The 26,283-nt window shown below is 45.0% G+C and overlaps 1 protein-coding gene across 1 annotated transcript in view; it reads right to left on the bottom strand.

Moving 5' to 3' along the window:
• The window catches only part of GSG1L (GSG1 like), a 52,938-nt gene extending 27,677 nt beyond the window's left edge, over positions 1-25,261 (bottom strand). The window contains exons 1-2 of the mRNA XM_071760778.1: positions 24,864-25,261; positions 9,961-10,008 (exon numbers count right to left, since the gene is read on the bottom strand). Of these exons, the coding sequence (XP_071616879.1) occupies positions 9,961-10,008; positions 24,864-25,164 (349 nt within the window). The 5' untranslated portion in view covers positions 25,165-25,261. The remainder of the gene's footprint in view (positions 1-9,960; positions 10,009-24,863) is intronic.
• Positions 25,262-26,283: the final 1,022 nt, after the last annotated feature.

Here is a 26,283-nt window from a genome sequence, read left to right as displayed (position 1 = left end):
TCTTCCTTTATGTCCTGGCTAGGAGCTGGCAGTGATCAGTCTTGCTGTTCTCTCATGTGTCTCTTACCCAGCAGGATTTCCTTGACCTGGATCTGAGAAGCTGCAGGTGCCTGGCCCTTCCTAACCCTAACCTCAACACCATCAACATCTGCTATTCTGCTACACCTTATCCTGACACTATTTCTTTGGTGTTTCTACACCAAGCAGTCTGTCAGGGTCTGGACAGCACTGCTGACAATGTCAGACCTGTGGGTACCATGGGACACCTCAGATCTTTGCCCCAGCCCCATGGATGTGATGCTGTGTGTCACAGATGGGGTTGTTCTGAACACTTGTGAAGCTCTTCTGGAGGTCAAGGGGTCCTCATCTTCAGACAATCTCCTGAGGGAGTGAAAGCTCTGGAAGTGCAAGACCTGTGCTGAGCTGCTCACCTGGGATTTGGGATGGCAAATGGACTCACTGTAAAGCTTCAGATGAGACAAGTTACACCACAGGACTCCTACCTGAGAAGGAATCACATCACTTTCAGATCATCTGAGCCCAAGACAGGTTGCTGTCTGTACAGTCACCAGCTTTGTCAGGATGTGAAAACTTATCCCTGCTGAAAGCACATTTTTCATCTATGCTTCTGTCATTGCCCAGAGATTTGGATTTCACAAGATGAGTAAACTATCCAGCACATAACTGAACTTCTTCCTGTCTCTTAGCTACTGCTATTTCCTCAACAATGTGTCAGCAAATTGTCCTCTCTGTGGAGTTCATGGTAAAAAGCATCAGTGCCACCTCTTCATGGATTTAGTCACTGAACCAGCACTGTCACATACCATGGAAATTCATTTTCCAGCATCCCCAAGTGAACATATTCCTCATTGTGACTGAAAAGGGAACTGGTACCCACATGGCCACTGAAGTTTTAGGAACTGAAGTGGATCATGAACCATCTGACCAGACCAGGTCCTTCCAGTTCTGTCTGACAGGGGAGGGCACATTTTGCAAGAAAATTGCATCCACAATTTTGCAAGAAAATTCAGAGATGGTGAGAGCAGCTCTGCAGAGCTGGTGATCATCTTCAGCTCATCTGCCAGAAACAATGTGTTGGGAACAGGATATTGCAGACAATTCTGGTGAATGAAACAAACTGATTTTTTTTTTTCCTGACAGCAAGGTAAAGAAACCTTACCTCAGCCTGCAATGAGTCTCAGGGCTCAAAATTTTTCACATCACTTGAATTGATTTCGAGTCAGCCCTGATCAGCAGGGAAGGTGCTGCAAATGGACCTCTCACCAAGAAGCACTCTGACTCAGGACTCTCCACTGCTGAATTTCCTTGGGGACAGGAACTCAAAAAAGTCAGAGAAATTCTGCTTAGAAGAACTTGAGGCATCCTACCACGTTTCAGTGAATTCCTGATGAAGGAATCCAAAGAGCAGTGTGATACAGGACTTCCAGGAGTTTTGAACTGATACTGACTGTTTAATATCTTAGGTTAGAACTCTAAATGTGAAGCTGGGATAGCTGCTGCTGCTGTCAAAGGTTATTCTGTTGGGATGCATCTGGAGTAAGAAAAGCCAAGGACCATTCCCCTGTGCAGAAATACATATCAAAAAGTCAAGTCATCTGTCTTCAAATCCACTGTGATTTCCCATCACAAGAAAGCAACAGCTGCTGATTCCAACTTTTCTGAGAAGCTGTGGCTAAACTGACCTCTAGAATGAAATCCCTGATAAGCTCTTTCCCCACAACATATGAAGCTGATCCTTAGTTGCCTTCTGCTGCTTTGTTAGAGCCCATTCTCAGGTTCATTAGCAACTTGGACCAAGATTTGAAATGCCAAGAACTTGGATACCACCTGAATGAGATTATGTGCAGGACGATGAAAAAACCCCAAACATTTGCTGCTATCTCTGGAGTGAACAAAGTTCCATAATTTCAGTTTTGCCTCTGGGATTAATACAGCCAAGGAACAGTTCCAGAGGGCCTAAATGCACATCTCTACCTCCTGCCACCTACGTTCTCATGCAGCCACAGAGATTTATGCTAAATATATATGATTAGAAACCTGTAGAATTTTACTGCTAGCTCAGTATGCCAACAGTTTCTGATGACAGATTGAGAGGTCTTTTCTCTAGATGAAATAACAATCTTGAAATCCCCTCCTGGCTGCTTCAGGTTATGAAAATGCCTGTCCAAGATCCAGTGTTAGTTCATGTTCTCAGGGCAGCACTGAAGAGGTGGCCAACAGAGAAATTGCTGTTGGAGTTCAAAGCATTTTTAATCCATAAACATGAGCTGTTTGCTCCTAAAGGATCTCTTGGGGAAAATCCCATTGCTATCCCTGAAGGAGATTGCTGACTCATCTTAACTGTGTTCCATGCAGCAGAGGCAGGAATTGTGTGCATGGAAATGTTAGTCATGCCTTTTGGATAGTGGCTTGGAAACCATGCCAGCATAAAATGCTCTGTAAATGACTGCATTACCTGCCAAGCTATGTGATGATGCCCACTGAAAAGCCCAGCCTTCCCTGAGCAATACTCAAGAAACAATAATCCAGAGCCTGTACTGATTTCTGAGGGCCCTGTACTGATTTCTGGGGGCCCTGTACTGATTTCTGAGGGCCCTGTACTGATTTCTGGGGGCCCTGTACTGATTTCTGAGGGCCCTGTACTGATTTCTGGGGGCCCTTTGGGGTAGAAAATGAGCCTTGGATTTAGAACGCTGGGATTTTGGCCTCCTTAGAAACACCTCAGCCTCTGCTCCCTGCAGAACCAAGATCTCTGGTGAGTGCTTCCCAGCCCTTCTGAGAGCACAGCAACTTTGTTTGAGCTGTCACACACTGTGCTGGAGCCTGGGCAATGGTACAGCCAGCCAAAGATCTCAGGAAATTTTATACTTGCCATGTTACACTTCCGTGTGCTGGAAAAAGTGGAGCTCAGTAATGAGTGGTCCTTAATAACTATTGAGATGATCAGACTTGACTGAGATGAAAACCAGAGCTCTGTCCTCAAATGACAAGTTGGGTGCTGCATCAAGTCCTCTCTGTAAGGTACTGCAGAGATTTTGGACATTAGACCTAAACAGTGTGTGAGGGACCCAGAACACTTCCTCTTGGTGCCTGAAAGATGGGGGTGGGCTCTTGTCCTCCTTCCTGGGAAGGGGAGCAGAGATTGCTGTGCAAAGAGTGACCCTAATGGTCCTTTTATATTTTTTCCATTTTTTTTTCCCTTTTATATTTTCCCATTCCATCTGGTTCTCAGGAAGGTGCTGCCCATCCATAGCCTGTGGCACCCCCACTGATCTGCCTCACCAGGGAAAAATCTCTTTTTTGCTTTAATGCTCAATGCCAGAGCTGGCAGCCTGATGCTGTGAGCACACCTACAGAACATGTAGGGGCTGCTGGGTTTCATGGACCCAATAATGAGTCTTTGGTTTTCTTGCACTGCTGATTGTGAAGATGTTCCTATGTGGAATGGCATTTTCTCTGCATTTTTTTGCCCTGTTCCTCTCCTGGTCTGTATTTGCTGTCCCCATATTTCTTGACTCTGGCTGTCATTGCTCTGCTTTTCCAGACTTATCCACTATGTTGGAACTGACATCTGCATCTCACTTTCATCTCTCCAGTAGAAGAAAAAAAGCAAAGAAATCCCCAAATGGTTACAACTGAGAAGTGTTCTTTTGCATCTTGTTTGGGAAAAGCATTCAAGTGAGCTTGAAGGGCAATGTGAAGCTCACACTTTCTCTCCCGGTTTCATTCTGATGCTTTTAGTCATTTGCTTATCTCTGCTGCTCCAATATGGGAAATTACAAGCCAGAAATATTGGAGTGATCAATAAAAAAGGGTGAAAGGAATAAACATTGAGCATGCTGTTGTGGCTGGCAGAGGGACTCAGCTCTGAGCAGTCAGCCCATCTGTTGGTTAATGCAGGCTCATAATATCAGGCCATCTGCCTGCTCCTCTTGTGCTGCAGTGTGAAAAAACTGGGAGAAGGAGACCACAAAGCTATGAGAGACATCCCTCCAAAAGAAAGTGAGCATCAAAGCCATCAGAGATACCTAAAAGTATCTGTTAGCATGAAACAACTCAGAGAGCTGAGGTAGCTAAAGGGTCAGCACCCAGACAAGAGGCTGGAGCTTGTCAGATGTGAGACCACATGGTACCCAAAACTACCTAAAGCTGCTTAGGTGAGAGATGAAATGCCAGATGTTTTGATTTTGGTTAGCTTGAGTTCTTCATTCATTTCTCTGTTTTGAAAGTTGAGATGAAGCTGTGATTTATAAAAGAAAATATAATATTCTCTTCTACGTGGTGATGGGAGACTGATCCAAACACATGATGTTGTGCTTTCTGTGACTTTTTCTGGTTCTAAATTTAATTCTGTGTATGGCACTGAGCAGCCTGTGGCCTTTGTGCCTGTGTTCTTTTTTTCCTGGTATGAAAGCAGTAGAGCAACATAGTGGAAAAGACCATGACAAACCCTCTATCCCACATGCCTTAATAATATGTTTTGGCTACAAGGAGCTACAGTGCAGGGGCTGGGATGTTCTGTCCTCAGGACTGAGCTGAGGGAGGAATTCTGGTCAGACCAGTCCTGACAGCAGAGAGGAATGGGAGATTCCTCCATGCTTTGGGCATCACCAGCATGAAAAGCAAGACTCTTGCTTCCTTTTAGGAACTGGGAATTTAGCTTGAATTCTGCTATTAAGCATGGCTTCATCTTTGTGCATCTAATTACCTTTTAAAACTAACTTCAATGATTCACAATAGATGTGTAAGAAAACCCAGATAACATGTCAGTAACTGAATTTTTCTGCATCAGTAATCATAATTCTCCTAATACAAGTGCACAGGTGTCTGTACTGCAGGTGCTTTCAGATTGATGTTAGCAGAATAGGAAATGTTTAAGAAGACAATGGGGGCTGTTTTGGACAGTGTACAGTTCTTGTAGGAGACCCAGCTACATTTCTTTTTATGGGATGCAGGTAGTAGTAGTGCTTTTAGAAAATCCATCCTCTTTTTTTTCTTCTCAGGACCCAGAACATAAAAAAGAAGGATTTTTTTTTTTTTTTTTCCTGCTTGGCTGTTACGAGTTTCCTTTGTCCCTTTGCCAGCCTGAAATCTGTTCTGTGTTGTTATTTTCATGCACAAAGTATTCCCTTCCTTTGACCATCACTGCCAAACTCTATCTCTTTAAATTTTCTCAGAACTTTTTTTTGAGCTGGGGCTGGCAGGGGAGGTGCAGACAGAGTGCTGTGGGTGGGTACAGCATGAATACCTGTGGTGGCATGGTGATTTCTTGTTTTGTTCTGTATTTCCTACAATGATCCTAATATTTCTTCTCATCTCTTCTTAATCTCTGCAGAGCAGTGAATTAATGTTTTCATAGAAGTGTCTGTCATTGCTCCAAGAACTCTACCCTGAGGGGTAAAAGCTAATTCAGAACCCATCACTATCTATGGAAAGGTAGGATTACTCTTCACGTTCACCACTTTGCACTAAGCAGCCCTGAATATTATCTGCCATTTCCAGTCACTCAGGGACTGAGAAAGATCTGTAAATAGTTTAGATGCCTGTAGTATAACTGCTATATTTAAAGTTTTCACACTCCATTTGTCCTTTTAGCTGAGCCTTTAATTTCTTTTAATCAGCTTTTGGGTTTTTTGCATTCTCTTTTTCACAACTTTTTTTTTTTTTTCCCCCAACTCTTACTACTTCTGCCAGGATGCTGAATTTACCTGTGCTAGTCACAGATACAAGGTACCTCTTATTAATGTTTTGAACCAGGTTCCCTGCACCACTCAGAAATAAGTCAAGAGTTCCTCATATTATTTCCTCATGCTCATAAAGTTTTCCCAAATTTTAGTCTCAACATCCCGTGCAGTCTCATCATCCAAAATGTGAAATTCTCTCAGTCTATGGATCAGGTTTCACAGGCTGCTCCTCCTGTTCTGTTTTCTGTCCTTACCTTTTTTCTGGTGTGGAGTTTAACCTTGTTGCTGTGAGCCATCCCAATGGGTGATCACTAATATAATTCTGTATTTTTTATCTTATCATGGAATCATCCATAGAGATAGTGTTGCTCATTAATGACATTACCTTGTAATTCTGATTCAGCTTTAGTACCCAACATCTGTTTTTCTTTCGGTGTAATCAGTACCAAGACATTATAGTCCCTCTAATTATCTTTCTCTCATCAAATTTCTGGTACATCTATTATGTCAGTATCCATTAAAATCAGGCATCTAGTTTCTCATTAATTGCTGTTGGAGTGCTGGCTTAGAAGCATGCATAGATTTGGCTCAGCTTCCTCTTCTTGTGCACTGTGTTTAGGTGAGACTTTGTTCATTTGCTATCTTAGTTTTGCCATCTACTTTTTAGACAATACAGAATTTTTATTGCTTCACCTCTACAGGATGCATCATCACGAGCTGGACATGCAAGAGGCATCTCCTACCTTTGCCAGTGCAGTCTCTAATTTAAGAAATTCCCTGTAACATTTTGGGCTGTTAAATGCTCACTACCAATCAGCCTTTCCCTTCCACAGGGTTTTTCCTTGCCTCAACTTCCACAGTCTCTAAAAAGCCTCAATTTATGCTTGTGCCTTTCCCTATAAATAAGAAGAAAGCAGTGCAGGATCAGCTGTTGCAGGCATCTGCAGCTTTGCCATTCCCATCCCAGCTGAAGGGAGTGAGGTCCTGCAGAGCAGATCAGGGTGTGCCATCCCTGTAAGGCGTTTGTCCTGTCAGTCCTGTCCTCTGTCACTGTCACCAGCTCTAAATTTGGAACCACCACCACCACCACCAACCTTTGAGCTTGTTCCTGAAGTTTCCCAACTTGGGAACTAAGTGAACTTCTTGGTGTAATGTGTGTCCTCAATTAACAGATGACTTTTTTTAGTTTGGACATCAGAATGCTTAGCAGGAAGAAAACTTGGATTAAGTTTTGAGGAGCAGAGCTGAGGAGCAATTCAGAACTGAGAGATTCCAGGTCCATCCTGCTGTGGCAGTTTCCTTCCAGCTCCTTTTGGAAATTCTTACTATCTTACTCCTCATATATGCAATGAAAATCAGAAAATGGTGCACAAAGTCCTGCCCAATGTCACCACCCATTGCCCTATCACCCTTTAGTGACAGTGAATGGGAACAGGCATAGGAAATACTTGGGGACACAGAAGCTGCTTGGTTTTTTCCCCAGTGATTCTCTCCCCTCACCAAGCTGAGTTGACTAAGCAGGTTTGGCACTAACAACTAGCAAGAGCTAATAAATTCAATGTTAGGCTTACAGGGTTCTGACAGATTGTTGGCAGCTGTCTTAAATGCAGGGAAGAGCTCTCCTAGTGTGGGTTGAAAATGCTTATTTATACCATACTGTGGGTCTGTTTACCCCAAATTTTGCTGCCTCCTTTTAGGAGATGTCAGTGGTGCAATATATGCAAAGGGGATAATAAGTGATCAGAAGTACAGCATCCAGCTGCCCTGGAGAGCAGCACAAATGGATGGGAGATGGGCAGCTAAAGCAGAAGATGTTAGATTTGTATTAGATTTGTACAGTGAGAAGAAGAAACATTTTAATTTATGAATGCAAGATTTGTAGTAAGGCTGTAGCTGGGGTGTTTCTGGTTTACTGTGAATATTTTGGTGATAAGTTTTCTGTGCTAGGAAGGTTTTTAAATATTATGCAGAGGTTTGATGCTGACTGAGGGCTGGATATACAACTAGACTTAAGTTTGTTCTTAGCTTTCCTTCCAGCATGCCTTAAATGTAGAAGATATTCAGAATGTTCAGAAGCTGTGTGTTCAGCTGAGGAGCTGGTTAGATCAGGGACTTCTCTGGGTCAGGAAAAAACAAACTGGAAAGAAAACTTAGAAATCCAGAGTGCTCAGTTGCAGTAACAGAGCTTGTGGAGATATTTTAGATAACTGAAACCTCAACCAACCATGTTTTAGTCACACTTGATGCTAAGAATGTGCACAGAAACTGAGGAAGCTGAAGTCTCCTTGCACAGATAAGTTTAGTCCAAAATCCCAGTGACACAACTGACTGTTAAATCCACAACATATGAATATAACAGAGCTCCACTTTTTATATCCATTGCATTTTATCATATCTCAGTTACTTGGACAAAGAATCAATAATCTGTCCCAGCACTGAGTACAACTGATTTGCTGACAAGCCTGAGACCATTAAAGTGAATGCTGAGTGAGGGGATAAAGAAATTAAAGGAGCAGGAATGTCTTTCTAACTGGAAAAGAGAAGAAAAGAAGTCAAGAAGTTGAATTCTGCAGTGAAAGTTATTTGGGCATCACTGACACACAACTTTCTCTTCACGTGTTACCAAAGTGTCTCTGGGCAGTTCAAGACTGATGGTGAAAAATTCAGATTAACTTTGCTGCAGCATCCAACTTGATCTACATGTGCTCATGAGTCAGATGGTCAGCACTTCCCATCTCTGATGAAGCATTCTCCTCTCTTCCTGTCAATATGCCTCAGAAATCCATGGCAAGACTTCATAATAGTTATTTTTCTTGCCACCACTATTCCAAAAAAGCCTTCCTTCCTCAGACAGGAGAAAAAGGATTGCCTAGAAATACACACTGACATCATGCAGCAACCCTAAAATTCAATTCTAAAAAATTGCTGACAGTGTTTCACACAACCAAAAGAAATACTTAAAGTAAAGCACTAAATGTTGTTTTGGAAAGTGTGTGGGGGAAGCAGCCAAGCAGTATTCACCATGATGAACTTGTGGAGAAAATGGTTAAGGCACAAAAACCTCCCATCAGTCTTCTTTGGACTCCATCTCCTGCAGGTGTAGTGCCCACTGGTTGTACTGGGAAAGGCAGTGATTTTTTTTGTTCCTATTACATATCTGTCAATATCTCTCATGTCTTCTTGCACATGTCTTTTCTTCAGGCTGAAGAGTCTTGGTCTTGTATAGAACCTCCCAGAGCTCTGATGCTGCTCTCTGAGCTGGACTAAGAAGGACAAAATGCCACACTATATTTTATATAAAGGTGAAGCTTTCTCATGTATAGAGCCCTCCTGTGACAGGATGCTCTGCTCTGTTCCCAAGGCCTCTCCTAATGCTTTCTAACAGATAATTTGTTTTTTTTGACCACTGCTGAGTATTGGGCCAGGTGGTTTCATAAGCATGGTTATGCCCCAAGGTCCCATTTGTGTGTGTAAGATTTAACTCAGAGCCCATTAGTGGCAGTAATCCCAGGATTGTTCTTCCCTCATGTGCATCATTTATTTACATTTACTTACAATGAATTTCCCAGAGCCTGTCTTGGTTACTGCCCTGAATACCCCACTGCTTTATTAATGGTAATTGCCCTCTCCTGCAATTTGTCCAGCTGATCAGCAATCCAGACAAACTAAGAGCAATTGCTCCTTAGACCCCTTCCTGCCTCTCTGTCAGACCTGATGAAGGCTCCATATGCCCAAAAAGGTTTCCTGATTGTCTCAAGTGATCTAACAAAACACACTGCTGCTTTGTGCAAAAAAATGGGCATCATCTGAGCCCATTGCTGGTGAGAAGGGCACTGGGAGGCTCCTGCCCCTCTCCAGCTGAGAACAGGGCTCTCTCTTCTTGAGCTCTGCCCATTTTTCTCCCTGATGAGCACAATTTTGAAATAGAGGCTAAATGATTTTAAGAATTTAGAACGCCAACATTAAGAATTTACAACTCTAGTGCCAAGGTAAAAGGGAAGTGTCAGTGTTACAAGATTAATCTTTGTTTTCTTGACCAAAAATTCAGCTGAATGAAGAGAAAATGCATCAGAGAAATGACAGAGCTGCAGCAACTGAGTAAACAGCTGTCTTAAGCCCTTGGCATTTGTTCCAGCTGGCTGGATGTAATCTGGATGACACGTAGGTCCTGTTGTGCTTAGGTTACTCCTGGCACTAAAAACCAGTACTGATGCAATGAGTAAAATGGGAAGAAGCCTTGGCTGAATTGTCTTACCTTTTTCAGAAGCCGGGGCGAGGTCAATAAAACTCCGACATTTTTCACCTTTAAAAGAAAAGGATTGTTTTAGGAGACAGCAGTGGCTTGGGTTTGCTCTTTCTCCTCTTTCTGACCTGTGTTTCTCCCATTGCTCCCACCTGAGGCTCTCCAGGGCCTCCCTCACCCAGCGAGCAGGCACTGACCTGTGCCTCCAGCCTGGATCAGAACTGCTCTGTTCCCAAGGCTGGATCCTCCCTGGGATTCCAGACCCTTGATCAGGAATGAAATCCAGCCAGAGAGAGGATGCTTCCTCTGATGGTTGAGTCCCCACAGGGCCAGGGCTGTTTTTTCCCAAGGCCAGGAATAGTGTTGCATCCAGCTGGAGGAGGGCACTGGCCCATTTCCCTCTTTTTCTCTGTTAGGACAAAGCCTGTGCCCAACCTCCCAGTGCCAGGAAGCATCCCCATGGGCACAGATGTCTCCATGGGCAGGTGACACATGGACAGACAAAACCTGGAGCACAAAGCAAGCTAAGCAATTTCCCAGAATAAATTAAAAAGAAAAAAAAATATTGTTAAAAAAGCAGACAAAAGCCTTGCTCTGACCATCACACAGCCCTGGGCCACTCCCTCTGCTTTGAGGCTGCTGCATTCATTAATCATGGTAAATCACATTTTCTCTGTTTAGGACTCCAGCTCTGGTTTTGCAGGCATTCTAGAGAAGCCTATGGCTTCTGAGCAGGGTATCTATGTTTAGGGTGGAGGTATTTTTATTTCTTCACCTAATCTAAGAGATGATAAAATACTTCTTTTGCTCTGGGTTCATCCATACATCAGGTGTATGTGTTCCCTTGGATGTATGTTCCAAGGCTCCTGCCTGCCCCAGGGTATCTGAGCCCAGAATACCTTCCAGAGGGGATGGAGAAGAATGCATTTTGCCATTTAAGACCTTAATTGATGCAAAGACAACTTCAGGAGGGAGTTATTTATTAGTTTTGCTCCATTTTAATTGCACAGTCAAAAGACTGATTTAGGAAATGTGAGCCATTAAAAAAAAAAATAGTGGAATGCTGTGGTGATGTTGAAAACAGTGTGTGATTTTTTCTGAATAGTAATTAATGATATGTACAAACCAATATAAAGTGTTAATCTTTCTGGTGTCTTCACTTAGTGGTGTTGAGATAAACTTTACCAAATGATAGCTGTGCTGAAATAACATTCCATTATTTTAGTTCTGTTATTCCCACATTTATTAATTGTTTAACAGTTTTAAACCAATCTGAAAGCGTAGTCTATCTCTGAATATGTTGCTGTAAAAGAAAAGGTTCACCTGATAATGAAATGAACATTTCTTTATCTCCACAGGGAAGAACTTCTGCCCTGTGAGTCCAAGCACTGTCAGGACAGTCAAGAAAAGGAAGTGACACTTGATTTACCAAGTAAATTCATCTCTATTCCAAAAGGACAGTCCATAGCTGAGCAGAAGAAGTGTCAGATGAGTAAGTTACTAACTTTGGGGACAGACTGAGAGATAGTTGTTGGATCACAGAAATAAGAGCATCCCAGAAGTGTTGTGTTGATGGAACCCTCTTGCCCAGCCTCCTGTTCAGGGCAGGACTATTCTGACACCTGATCAGCCAAGCTGGGCCTTTGCCCACCCAAATGATGATGATGATGATGATGATGCTGGTCCCCATTCTTTAGTGACTCCAAGGCTGCTCTGGTCCCAGGTGTGCACCCCCTCCCTTATGTTTTCTTATGCCTGAGCCTGAATGTCTCCAGCTGCTCTGCCTTCTCCCTCTGTCTGTAGGGACAGGAGCAAGCCCAGCTCCCTCAACTTCTTTTCATTCATGGGGCACTTTAGACCAAGAAATCCAGGGAAATAGGCAGGCTGTAAAAGATACTGAGCTGTCAGTAGGAATCACACCTAGAGCCTCCGAGGTTTAGTTCCTGAAGTGTGTCAGGAATGCCTTGACACAAAATCAAGGGAATACAGGGAGAGTGACCTTTAGATCTGCACTGGATGTAAGTAGTTTAAGCAGGATTTTTCGTTTTTAGCCATATGGATCTGTGGTTTGGCTTTGGTTTGCTTTTTTTTTTTTTTTTTTCTTCTTTCTTTTCAGATGTAAGCTATTTTATCACAGTTTTATTTTAACCTGGCTTGAAGCTAACTGACTGGCACTGACTCACCTGTGGCTGCAGAGAATCTGAAGCCATATTACTGAAAACCTTTAGCAGTCCCTGACTCTCTGACATGTTATCCTGAGGCAGGCAAGGGGAGCAGCATTGGCAGCTACAGAAAGTGCTCAGGCTGCTCTGGGAGCTGGAGATTTCTGATGCCCTTCAGGTCCATCATCCTGAGCTGCCTGGTTCTGAGGAACCTGCTGGTATCACAGTGTCTGGCTGCAGGTGCTGTGTCTGCAGGCCCCATGCAGAGAGTGTGATCACAGCTTTTTTTTTTTTTGAGAAATCTCCTCTCTCAAATCAGCTTGACCAGTGCATCTCTCCCAGGAGAACTTGGCTGGGGCTGAGGCCTCCAGTTTAAATAAGTATAGTCAGAAAATGATGAAGTGTTCAGAAAAAAGTCCTCTTGGGGCCACAGCCCAAAGAATGACTGTAAATTGGAGGTAGAGAAAAGCCTGGAAGGACATCACTTTCCACAGCTGATAGCTGGATGGTGCCTGATTTAGTGCTGAATGTTGTGGTAGGAACTGCACAAGCAGTTCCTGATGAAGAACACTTCTGTTTGTTGCTCCTTTTGCTGGGGCACTGGAACCCCCTCCTCCTTTTCCAGTGGTGCCCACTGGTGGTATTTATAGCCCACATTCAGACTTCCACATGCAGACAGGCATCTCACTGGGAACTGAAGATGTCAGCAGTGCTTTCACTGTTCCTCCTAGGATTTATTCTAACTTATTTTTGGGTATCTTGTATAACTGATCTCTTAAGCCCTCTTAAGTTTAATTTTAGACTTGGCAGAGTTTATCCTGCTGTGCTGCCCTTTTCCAGATGCATCTTCTCCTCACAGCCAGGCTCTTGGAGACTCTTTGGAGGATACAGAAAAGGTTGTTTAGAGCTGCAATGAGCACAGTGTCTGGGATTCATCCCCCTGATAGTCCTGCCTTCACCCAGTTGTGGCAGGGATTCTGCCAGAGCAGAAAGCCAAGGAGTGACCTCCTCTGCACATAACTCACATGGAAAGAAGAGGTGTGTCCTGCCTTGATGCCTTTGCACTTCCCTGCAGGACCAGTGGCCATGGGAAGCATCCTGGAGCTCAGCAGTGTCAGGAGGTGCTGGAGGCTGAGGGAAAGGGCTGACCAACCATGTAACCATCAGTAAGAGCAGAGCCCTGGGTACCAGCTGCTGCTGTGGCTTCCCAAGGGTGAGGCAGAAACATCATCTCTGGAGCAAACACATCCCCTCAGAACCAAACTGGTTCTGCATGGGCTTGGTTCTGTCTTGGCTGGGCTTCCTGAGGAGGGGGCGTTTGTCTTAGGGGCCTCTAGGTCTGGGTACCAGCAGTGAGGAAGCTCAAAGTTGGTGGGTGTTTTTCTGTAATTAATCCTAACGAATGGATCTAATCCTGTCTATTTTCCTGCAGAAAATGAAGGCAGACAGGTCCCACAGAGCCACCAGGCTCCAGGGCTGTTTCCCAGTTGTGCTCTGCACACCTTGGCATGGGCACAGCTCAGGTGTGCCTGGCTCCAGCTTCCCAGGTGGATGCAGGCTGACATTCCCCTGCCATTCCCCTGCCATTCCCCTGCCATTCCCCTGCCATTCCCCTGCCATTCCTCTGCCATTCCTCTGCCATTCCTCTGCCATTCCTCTGCCATTCCTCTGCCATTCCCCTGCCATTCCTCTGCCATTCCCCTGCCATTCCTCTGCCATTCCCCTGCCATTCCCCTGCCATTCCCCTGCCATTCCTCTGCCATTCCTCTGCCATTCCTCTGCCATTCCCCTGCCATTCCTCTGCCATTCCCCTGCCATTCCTCTGCCATTCCCCTGCCATTCCCCTGCCATTCCCCTGCCATTCCCCTGCCATTCCCCTGCCATTCCCCTGCCATTCCTCTGCCATTCCCCTGCCATTCCCCTGCCATTCCTCTGCCATTCCCCTGCCATTCCCCTGCCATTCCCCTGCCATTCCCCTGCCATTCCTCTGCCATTCCTCTGCCATTCCCCTGCCATTCCCCTGCCATTCCTCTGCCATTCCTCTGAGGAATGTCAGGAGACACCAGGGAGCAGGGAGAGAGCTCTCTGGGCAGCTTGAAAGGCAGGTTTGGGTGCACACAGATTGCCTCTAAACCATAGCACACAGATGTACTTCCAAGCTCAGTGTGCACACTGAAATCACTCTTAATTTTAAGCCTTTGGGAGGCCCAGGTGTGTTTTACTATTTCTTCCCCCTGTTGTCTAAAAGGTGGGGTTTGTTTGCCCCAGGACCACACGCTGCCCAAAGGGGTTGAATTTGCCCAGAGTATACCTCAGGAAATTTGTGGCTTAGCCTGGAAATCAGGAAGAGGGCAGAAAACACACCAAGGAAAGCATAGGATTTAACAGCAATATTCTGAGTTTATGACATGGTTGATGCAAGGACCAGAAGCTCATGTCCTGAATCACACTCATTGGTCTTAAATTCCCAAGTTCTTTCTGAGCTAGTGATAAAAGCCTCATAATTAACCAGGACAGCAAACTGAAAACAGGTCTGAAAAATCCTAGTTTGTGTCTCACCAACTACACTTTTCCAAAACATTCTGGTTAATTTGACTGAAAAGAAATCTGGTAGTTCTGACTGCAAGAAGGAGTTCTGTTATACCCCTGCTTTTCATCTTGAAAAAAATGAAAAAAGAAAAAGCTGTCTGTATTCCCTTACTCTGCATAAAATTTTACGAGTTCAAAAGTACAGTTCTGATGGAAGTTTAAATGATTAAATTTCATTTAAACAGCATTCCCATTTAGTACCACTCTGGCTCGCAGCCTACAAAGGACAAGGTCCCCTTTTTTCCTAATAGGGCCTAAGAAATCTTTATCTCTCCAATTATATCTGGAGCCATGTGATGCTGATGAGATCTCACATCATCTCCTGAGAGTAAAATCACTGCACTTGTCTCAAGAAAGATACAAACCCCCGAGGGACCCCAGGCTGGGGACTGCAGCACAACTTCAAGGAAATAAAGCACCACATTAGGGGAAATACAGGTTAATCAGCTCACCCCTACTAAGTTGGATCAGGTTAATTAATGAGTGAAATATTTCATTTTGATTAAACCGATCCCAGGCAAAGCATTTAATTGACTTTTTTTTTTTTTTTTTTTCCTAATGAAAAATTGAGTGTTAATCTGCAAAATCAACATTTTCCAGTTGACAATGATTTTGCTGGAGCAGTATTTTCTGCTGGAAAATAAACAAGTTCATCCAGAATTACACTAAAATATGCCTTGAACTATAAAAAAAAAAATTGCTTTCTCTCACTCCGACAGCTGCCATTCATCACTGCTGCCCATCAGCCTCTTCTTTCCAAGGAACAGGAGAATTTGTTGGATTTCTCATCCTCTGCTGAGATGACTCACAGTTTTTTTTCCTTTTGCTGTTTTAAAATCTGAATGCTCCACTACTGTTGTCTTTCAGCAAACTCAAATTCTTCCAACTTTTTACCTTTGAAAGTGGAAAAACTGTAAAGCTTCCCACTTTTTCATTCCAGGCGTGCACTCTTCTTCAGTCCACATATTCCCAAAGAAATGGTAATATTTTCATCAGTCACACTCTGGAGTTTCCCCCTGCTTGGTCAGAGCAGCTGAAAGCTTTTCAGGGGGCAGAGCAGGGAATGCCCCAGCACCTTGGTGCTAACTGGGACTGTGTACCATGGCAACTGTGTTTTCTGCACTGAAATATTAAAAATTTTGCACAGAATCTGAAAGCAAACATCTCCTCATTCTGCTCTCAGGCCAGGGCTAGGTGAGAGGCCTCCAAAATTCAAGATTATCTGATTCAAGATTCATCTGATAGAAGATTCAGCTGCTTATCTTGGTAAGACCTGGTGGATGTGTACACAGAGGCATCATTGTGAGAGCTGGGAAAGAGTTCAGATTTCTAAAAGATTGGGAGAGTCAAGGAAACAATGGTGCTGAGAGAGACTTTCAGTGATTAGGTTATCAAGTTAGACCTGATTGAAAATCTGGAAAATAGTCAAAGATTTCTGAGTTGCTGTGGATTCTCCTTTAACCATGTCAATGTTTCTCTCCAGGTACTGCCCTCCAGGAGTCTTTGCACTGGATCTGTGCCTGAGCTACAAAAGCAGGGCAGGAGGAGATGAAAGTCACTGCAAGCAAAGAAGGAAACTCCTTTTTATGGGTGGGATTACTCCAGAAAATGAAAACGTTAAAAGTTGACGTGTGCCAAAAAGAAAAGGGAAGAGATTCTGGGCAGAGCTTTACTCTGACTCCTGGCATCTTGCTGGGAACACAAGTCCTGAGGCTGCAGCTTGGAAGATGTGCAAGTGACTGTAGGTAAGAGGCAAAGGGATTGCTGGAGGGAAGGGACACAGAATGGCAGAGCCTGTGCTGCATCAACCTCTAATTCTTCTCCTCAGTTAACACCAGAACAGTTTTTTTCACTGTTTTGCCCATTTATCCACTCTCTGTTCCTCTCAATCGTTGCAACCAAGGCTGCCTGTTTCAAAGAGAACTTTGGGAACTTCTCCCACCTCCCCTACCCAAAAATGCTCAGGTGCTTTTTGGTTTGAGGTGTTCTTTTTTTGTCCTTTTTGCTGGGCAGACACAGCTGAGTTCCAGCATGGAAACAAGAGACCCTTAACCTTTCATTCCCAGGCTTTTCAAGGGAGTACACTGCAGAACACTCCAAATTGAATATCCAGGCTTTGAAATCAAAGTTGTGCTTGAATTTCTTGTAAACCATGTTTCCAATCTTGTGCTTAATAACTTTGCAACAAATTCTCACAGAGTGGCTTTTGTCTGGCCAGGGATGCCCAGTGAAATCAAGCTGAGTGATAGGATGAGGTGGGATTTGGTCTCTCTAAACCCAGTGACTCTAGGCATGGTGGAATAGCTCTGCTTCCCAATCAATTTCCCACATTTTAAGCATTGTTTCTGTCCTTTTCCCCACCCAATGCAAGGTGGGACACCTTAAAATAAATATTGTTTGCCTGTGACTATTTTACAAGCCAGGTCATTCCATAGGAATGCCATCTGCTTGTTATTATTTGTTGTCTGCTGGAGTCATTTGTAAGCTGGGTCAGCAAAGATTCATATTACCAAGAATAACACTAAATAACAGGACATCAATTCATGATTAAGAGAGAATTCTGTCAGAAACAGCCCTGTTCCCTGGAAGTCCCCATTTGGAGAGCTGTCAATAAGCCACTTCTGTTAATTCCATGTAAGGAAAGTTTTAAAATCAGGATTGAGTCTGCTGTAATTTAAAAGCCATGGGAATATAATGATGATTGAGATTCCATTCTGCATTTCTGAATGCTGCTGTGCATCTTTTGCACTGGCCCTGGAATAAGTATCTCAGTTTTTTTTGAAATACAGGTTTTTGTGTTAGTCTTTCAGCACTTTGAATTTTATTCCAATTACAGGGAACAACCAGAGCCCCTCAGATGCTTCCTTTAAGGCTGCAGGTTAAATGGTTGAGGACAGACACATCCAAAGAGAAGCAACACATTTTTTTGCTCAGGATAGAGAGGAGCTTATCAGACAAGGAGTGGTTCACTGCCCAGTCCCTGACTTTACTCTGTGAGCAGCCTCAGCCTCTGGGGAATTTCTGTCCACACTTTATGGATGATAGATGCTCTTAGAGCCAGTCTGTCTAGCAGGCTCTGGAGGACATAAAATCCCCAAATCCCCAGTGCTCTGCAGACACAGAATATCCCAAACATCCTATAAAAGCCTGAGTGTCCATCATAAAGCTGGCACCACCACAGGAACCACAGCATTCAGGTACCACAGGAGCAGAGTCAGAGTGAACATGAACAGATCTGAAGGCTCTTATCACATGGCTTCAATTCCTACAGCAAAAAACCCTTCCCCATATTGTAAAAGAAGGCAAAATTTTTTCATTATCCCTGAGGGAGATTTCCCTTCTGATCCCTCATGATGCTCAGTGCATGAGCAGACATCCCAAGTAGTTACTGAGAAGCTGCAATAGCACCAGCAGCAAAGTCACTTCTTGACATGCTGTGGCAAATTTCTGATGCTTTGGAGAAGGCATAAAAAACCCTCCAGAAAATATGGTAGCCAGCAAGGACTTTTTTCTTGGCTCCCACTGGTGACCAGTGACACCAGTGGCACCCCTGCCATGGAACAGAATAATGATGGGGTGTGAGCAAGGCAGCCAACCCAAGGGGGCTTCTTTCACTTCTCTGTCAGATCCCAACAAATCAACTCCAAGCTTCCTCATGCCACCAACATTCCTCTTGTCTCATACCAGTCTCCCTGTGGCTTTAGGAAGTATCCAGCCCAGGCTGTGGATTTCCTTTGCTCATACTGCCCTCTGTGGAGGTGAAATCCAGAGAGAAACTTCCTGGGAACCTCACCTTGGATTTTTAATTTTTTTCCTCAATGCCAGGTTAGGTAAGTCATATTCTTTTCTTGATATTTGCCCACGTATGTATGTATACAAAAGGTACAATCACATGCCCTCTACATCTTCAATTTATTGCACTAAAGAGGAGAAGTTTTTCTTTCATTTTGAAGGTGATTCTCTTTTCCTTCAGTACCTTTGAAATCCCACTTCCCATCTCTTTTATCTCTCCCTTTTTCTTACCATAGCTATGCATGGTGGCATTAACAAAATGCACTGGTGTTACCTCTGGTGCTTATTCTGCCCTAGAACAATTCTTTGAACAATTCTTTCCCTTTCTATCCCAGCACTTTGGCAGGTAACAGCCATCCCAAAGTCAAATACTGGCCCACAACTCCTTTTCTTGTCTTTTGTGCACAACTGATGACTATCTGTGACCTCAGTCTTAGGGCTTAGTGTTTTGTGCTTTTAATATTTTTAAAATTTTAGTTATTTTAGGACTATTCTTACAACTCTCTCAGACAGGCTTACATTTGTATCAGTTTACCTGACATTTTTTCCATTTTATCACAGCAAATCTCTCCTCTGTAATGCAAATATTCCTTGTGTCAGAGCACATGTAAGGGGAGTGCATTTAAAGTAGGATTATTTTCTTCAAGTTAGGACTTGTGTATTAGAAATGGCAACTTCTTAGAGAGATTCCTTTTTGGCCAGTGAGGAACCTGTGTAATCCCAGGGCTCAGTTACTCCCATTTAAGGAGGAATTTCTTCCCCAAGAAGAACTTGCAGCTCTCTGCTGACTGCAGTAACAATGTTGATCAGTTTAGGCACAAAAATCTACATCTGCTGATGTCCATTCTGTGAATTAGGTCACTGGAATTATATCCCTAGTTCTTAGGTCACTAATCTCAGCAATAACAGAATCATTCCCCAGACCAAAATTTAGGAAAACTAGGAATACCTGATCTCTAGTGTGATAATTTCCCCATTTATCCCCATCATAATAAATAATATAAAGTAAAATCTGCACCACAGACTCAAGCAAGAGGTCTTCCTACTTCACTCTTTGTATCCAATTATATCCAACAATAGATATTTAGGGAAGAACAAAGGGGTGGATGTAGGGGGATCCTGCCCTTGTGATACCAGTGCTGCATCAGTAGTTTGGGGGCAGCCTGGTCAGAGGTTGCTCTCAAATCATCCTGTTGGTAACATGGATGGATGTTTCCTCCCTGGATCCATCCAGTCCCTAATTTTGGCCCTCACAACCTTTCCTGGCAGGGGGCTCTGTGGGGAGGAATACTCCTTTGGGTCTGTTATGATTTATAATTGTAAAATCACAGGAGCAGCCACTGGTTTTTCCTGTCTGCTCTGTCATTCCCACCAATATCACAGTTCCCTGGGCAGTGTTCCTTCATTCCTCTCTGAGGAGGCTGAGGCTGGGGAGCATCCCCTAGTGTGAAGGATGTCCATAGCTCTCACTATTTTAATATCATTCTCTCCTCTCTCTATAGTTCTGTAAAGAATTTTCAGTGGGACATTCCACTGAATGCTTTTTTTTTTGCTTTTTAGACTGGGTCTAATCCATTACCTTTGTCTAAGAAGGGATTCATCTTGTTAAAAGATACCCCTTTAACAAACCCCTCCCCACCTTTGATAAACCCATGTGGTGCCTGAACACTGTCCTAAGGTCTCTGGGCCAAGTGGCCTCACTTTGCATACAGCAACCTGCAGATTCTTGCTCCTAAACCTGCATTTCCATATGCCAATTATTTCAACATGCTCAGATGGAGATTATCCAGGCCCTCTGGGTTCAGTTCCTCTATTGCTGGAAATTTAATCATTAATACAGAGCTCTACCTCCTCAGTTACTTTCACCACTCCTTCCTTCCTAAACAATTTATAGCCAGCAGTTTTTACATTCCAGTCACGCAAATAAACCCACCAGGTTTCAGGCATGCCAATTATATTATAGTTCTCATAATCCAGCAAGAATTCCCAATTCCTCTTGCTTTTAATTATATACTCACAAGGTGTTTCTCCCCTCTCCCTCTCTCTGGACAGCTGCCTGCAGTGATCATGTCTCGTTATCACCCCAGGGTGATGGGGACCAGGGTCCTGCAGTACCACTCTGGGGCCATGAAAGCATGTGGGAAGCTCATGTTGGATGTTGTTTGTTACAGATTTAGCCATTTCTGCAGGTTGTGCCTCTCCCATTCTCAAATAGGCATTTAATGTCCATCTTTATGCACATTTTGATGCATCCTTACATACCAGGGAAGTTCCACTCTAGAATTTACTCAGTAAAGAGCACTAAGGATTATGTGGGACAGGCATATGAGGAGGTACAGACCCCCTTGGCCTCAAAATAGAGTTCCAAGAATACATAAAAAGCCTGTGCACTCCCATCCCTGATCTCCCTGGTGCTTCTATAGGGTATGGTGAGAAAGATGGGAAGTCTCTTTGTTTATTTAATGGGAAAGTCCTCTTAAAAGACACCTAGTCAGCTGCTTTTGCCTCTGAATGTGGATCTGATTGCTGAGATTGTCTGTTCATTAGCAACTAAACTAAGAGTTCAGGGTTTTTCCTATTAAAGTCAAAGCAAACACACTGTTGAGCAAAACTGGCTAATTTGTTGCTGCTTCCCAGCTCTCCAACTCCTCTGCCTATTAGGGTAGGTTATGCCACTTGTCTTACTTCCTGCATGCATTTTTTTCATGTCCTGTATGTCCTGATACATGAAATCTATGAGGTAGTTTACTCCTGCTGCTCTGTGCACATCACTTGTCTTTTAGGAGTCCAGTGACTGCTGACATGAGCACAGACCTCACCTGCAGGTGTGCAATAAAATATGCACTCTAAGTCATACCCAAAAAGAAATGAAATGACAGGGAGCTAAGCCCTGAGGTGCCTGCCCAGAGCCAAGAAATTCCTGGTCTGCAGGAGGCAACAAGTGCCCTGAGCACCAGAGGAGTGAGTGCAGAGCAGGGCTTGTGACCAGCAGGATCTGCAGAGCTTCAGCTCCATCCACTTCTGGGTGCATTCCTTGGACAGGATTCCTTGTATCCCCCCCATGCACATGGGACCCAAAGCACTGTACCCACTCTGAGAGTTGGGAGCCTTCTTTCTCTTTTTTCAGTAGGCTGGGACTCAGCATGCTTTTGAGTCAGAAATTGTATTAAATAATTACAGGGCTCACCTACCAATTGAATAGACATGCTCATGTCCTGCCATTCCCCTGGGGGATTCACAGGTATATTTCTCAGGTGCTATATGCTTTTCAGATTCTTTAGCTGTCCTAGACATGCTGGAGATAAATAAACTCTATATTGACAATTTATTTCAGAAATAATCAGAACATTCTATCTCTGCTAGTGGTGCCAGTGAAAACTGGAAACCTGAGACAAGATAAAAGCCTCTTTTGCTGGTCTGTGCACAGAGAGGGTATGGCATGGTTTTGGACCTCTAGCTCTGAAATATAAATGGATATTTCAGATAAGCAGTGAGAAGGCACTCAAAAATTGTTTTTGATTGCAGCCTACGTGTCATTTTATGATGTGACCGGGACCCAGCCTCTCCAGGGATCTGGAAGACCTGCAGTCCTGGCCTTTGTTGCAGTATCCATGTTCTGGGATCTCACCTGGCTGTGTGTGCCCTACAGGTTTTGCTGTGGTTCAGCTGCAGCAGTGCAGAGAGCAGAAAGTTTTGGCAGTGCCATGACTGAGGAGAGAGAAATCAAAACGAAGAGTGTGGCTCACAGGTGGGAATGGCTGGAAACTCTTTGGCAGTGTCACAACCACAGAGAGTGACACTGGTGTTCATGTGTTCCTGATGGGACTGACTTTGCTTTAGCTTCAAAGATCACCAGTGAGGAGTCAGGGATGGGGCAGAAGCTGTAGGAATAGGTCAGAAGCTGTAGGAATAGGTCAGAAGCTGTAGGAATAGGGCAGAAGCTGTAGGAATAGGTCAGAAGCTGTAGGAATGGTGCTGAGCACAGGATGTGGCTCTGTGTTCTGCTTCCAGGGGTGTGAAGCTGTGGAGGAGCTGGTGCAAGGACTTTGCTCAGAGAAGGGCTGTGGTTGGAGTGATTTTCAGAACATTACTGGTGAGGCTTTAAGAAAGGTCTTGTTGGGAGAAGGGAGTACATTCAGCCTAGGGATTTTCAGTGATTTGGTATCCCACTGCTGGTATTTTCTGGATGTTCTCCAGCCATCCTACGGTGTTTGTTAACAACTCAGTGACTGTGTGACTTGTGATCCCTACAGGACTGTAGCCAGTAAGTGTGCTGTGGGCAGTGGGATGAGCCTATGGGATGGATTACTCACTCTGTGGAGTGCTGTGGGTGTCTGTAGAGGCATGATCAGAGTGCTGATGGGTTGGGGCTGCCTGGTGTCTCCCTGCCCTGGAGCTCGGATCAAATGAGCACCAGTCAGGCTGCAAAAGGCCATGACAATGTCCTCAGGTGTTATAAACCCACTGGGCTGAGTGAAGACCTTTAATGGTTCTTTTATGTTGATAGTCTTAGGGACAAATTTAGACTCATGTCCATTACATAGCTCCTGTCCTTACCAGAAAACAAAGTTAAATCCTGAACGAGGCAGCTGTCTATCCAAGCCAACATCCTCCTGGTCCTAGCTGGATTCTTTCCAAAGGTTGGTCCCTTCTGCTCTTCTCACTAAAGAGTACTTTTCACCAGGTTAGTGTTTCAGGTGAGAGGAAGCACACATGTGGCTGCTGTGGGGGTGTGGGAAGGAAGCAGCAACCCTCTCTCTCCTGGTCTCACCATCACTTTCTAAAGGTGGCTTCCAGCCATCTCCTGAAATCACCCACCACAGCACAGCTTTGTTTACCCAGCACAGAATAGATCACTGTATTTCACTTCTCCCACAGATAACTCAGTTTTCTGAGTGGGCTGGAGTCACACAGTTACAAGTTATCTCAAACATAAATCTTGGCTTGGAAAGCTTTCAATATCTGCCAGAAATCTGAGCATGCTTGATCATCCCAATCCCAGCTAAGATGCTCAAAAAGTCAGAGTCTTAAGCTGCTCACTCAGGCTGCTGTGGCCTAAGTTTATTTCCACATCAGTAAGACAAATCATCCTTTTTCTGTACTTTTTTTCTGACATCAAGAGGGCTACTTTGCTGCATTCATTTCAGCGTGGAGCTGTTTATTGACAATCTCAAGGTTGGAGTTAATGAACTTTCCTTTTTATGCTAAATGGAGTTTTAATGACCAATTCTTGAAGCACTGTTCTCAGAAGTACCAGTGAGTATTCACAGCACATTGGGATGAAGTGAACTGTGAGCTGCTCCCCAAGTTTGCTCCACTCTATAGTACATCCTTACAGAGCAGTTTTACCAGGATCTCATAAACTTGCCATTTGCAGCAAGGCTGTGCCCTCCAAGACACAAAACACAGGATGATCAAGTGTTCCTCTCTCCCACCACTGGTGAAGGTCCAACTCCCTAAAATCTGCTCCTTGGGCCACGGCAGGATGGAATGGAAACAGCAGCATCCACGAGCCATCTGCATCTCCTACTGTGTCACATTTGTAAACTTTATTTTTCAGCCCTGTAATCTAGCAAAAAGCTCTTTGAGAAGCAGAGTTTGGATGTTAGCTCTACCAGACAGCTCTGGGAGTAGGGACTGTCAGTTTGCATCTACTGAGACTTAAGTCAGTCCCGGGGCTGCTACCTTCCGTTCACCCTCCAGTGTTTTATTTCTTAGCAAGTGCCAGGGCACAGCAGAGGAAAGGAATACACTGATAAACTGGACAGATGTCTTCTGAAGTGTTTCTCAGCAATCAAATGGCCGAGGAGGGAATAGGAAAGAGCTTTCTTGTGCCCAGTTTTGCCCTTTAGCTGCCATTTCTCTACTTCAGCAAACAGACGAGGCAGCTGCCGGGAAGGGTTTGTGGGTGGTCATTTACTTCAGGGATGCCAGAAAAGAGGAAGTCTGGGCTTCAGCCTGACAAAAAACTCTGACCTCTGTGCATTCCCTGTTTTTCAGAACACTGCCCTAGGGGTTTTTTTTGGGGGGGTACTACAATTAGATGTCAGCACCTCCTTAGCAACTACCAGCGTGCCGTGGAGCAGCTCCCAGAAGGGAAGCGCTGCCCAGTCCCTGGCTGCAGCACCCATCAGGGTGGCACAGGCTGCTTACCAGCTGCCTTTAGAGCACAGACCCTGCACCAGCCAGCAGGTAAACAGGCAAATCCTGGCTCTCGCTGGAAACAGGTTGCTTTTCAACAAAGAACTGTGAAAATCCTGCCTCTCTCCGCAGGGCTTTAAGACAGAGCCCAGAGCAGCTTGCCCGTGTGTTTATCACACCGAGCCCGACCACAAAACAGCACAAGCTGGAAGGAAGTTGTTTTCTACTTACCAGCAGCGTTGATATTTTCCTCACAGGAGTACCAGATCCCAGTGTGGAAATACCTGAAAAGGAAGCGGTCATCTCCCGTCTCCCAGCTGTAATGAACCACGTTCTGGTTCGTCTCATTTGCAGTCTCATTCCCGCCGTAGTTGAGGCAGTTTGTCTTCTTCTCTTTCCCACAGCTCGGCTTGGGGACCCTCTGTGTGCCCTCACACCAGTAGGTCGTGATAAAAGCTGTCGTGGAGAAGAGGAGAGCCATCAGATTCAGACTCACTGCTAGCAGGGCTCTGCATCTTCGATTTGTCTTCATGGTAAATCCGCCCTCCCTCCCCCTCCTGCTGCGAGAAGAAGTCAAAGGGTTTTGTTTTATTTGGGAGGGGAGGGAGGGGGGGGGGGCTCAGAGCCTCTCACGAGTCAGAATCCCGTTTTCCAGGCATCAAAACTCTCAGCTTCTTCCAATCCGGTCTTGTAGCAGGGAGGAAAAGGCTGCAGCCAGACTCCCATTCTTTTCTCTTCACTTGAAATCTGCCTTTGTGCCTTTAGCGGAGCAGCTGCAGGCTCGGGAGCGGGGCCGCTCTCTCGGAACCGGTGTGTTCCGGGGCCCGGAGGGGCTGCGAGCGGGTCTGCCTCTCCGAGAGCACCCGGAGCCAGTGAACATCTGCTCGGGTACCACACATCATCCCCAAGGGGCCCTGCAGCCTCCTCCGCCGGGAGACACCTGCAGGCTGCAGGACTCGATGTCCTCTGCTCCCGGAGCCTGAAGCGGGAGAACTCCGGGGGAGGGAGGGAGGGAGGGAGGCAGGGACACAGCTGCTACCTGCTGCCACCACACCTCGGGGACCACTGCGGCGGTGATGGGCTGGCTCGGGATGGGGGGAGGTGTCACAGCCGAGTCCCCCCCAAAAAGAACGGCTGTGTGGAGCTGCGGGATTTATTTTTGGTACCCGTGCACACCGGGGGGTGCTTCAGCTGCTCTGCTCTGAGCTCAGGGGTGTCTCGGGGGTCTGGTTCTGCTGGCACCGTGCTGGTGGCACTCGCTGGCTTCATGGGGCTTGCTGAGGGCAGCAGAGCCCCGAAGGAGTTCAGGATGGAGGGTGTAATGCAGAAAATTCAGGTCTTTCACAATACCCAGCGGGGCCCCTTTCTCAGGCTAGACTTGCCAGACACAGCCCATGCAGATGTTCTGGTTGAAGTGGGTCTGTAGAACATTTTGTTGGTCCTCTTGGTGCACGGAGAACTAAATAGAGCAAGCCCTTGGCCTTTACTTGCCAAATGCTGATGCTGTCAGAGCAGGGAGCCCTGCATGATAACCCATTTCCAAAGAGGAGTGCATTGTCCTGTCCTGTTGGTTGCCTGCCTTGGAGTTTATGACTTCTTTCCACATTTCTTAGAGCTATCTGGTGAAAACTCAGTGCTCTGAGAAGCCCAG

This window comes from Heliangelus exortis, chromosome 17, assembly GCF_036169615.1.
Source record: "Heliangelus exortis chromosome 17, bHelExo1.hap1, whole genome shotgun sequence".
Lineage (NCBI taxonomy): Eukaryota > Metazoa > Chordata > Aves > Apodiformes > Trochilidae > Heliangelus > Heliangelus exortis.
This window is presented reverse-complemented; position numbering and strand designations above follow the sequence as displayed.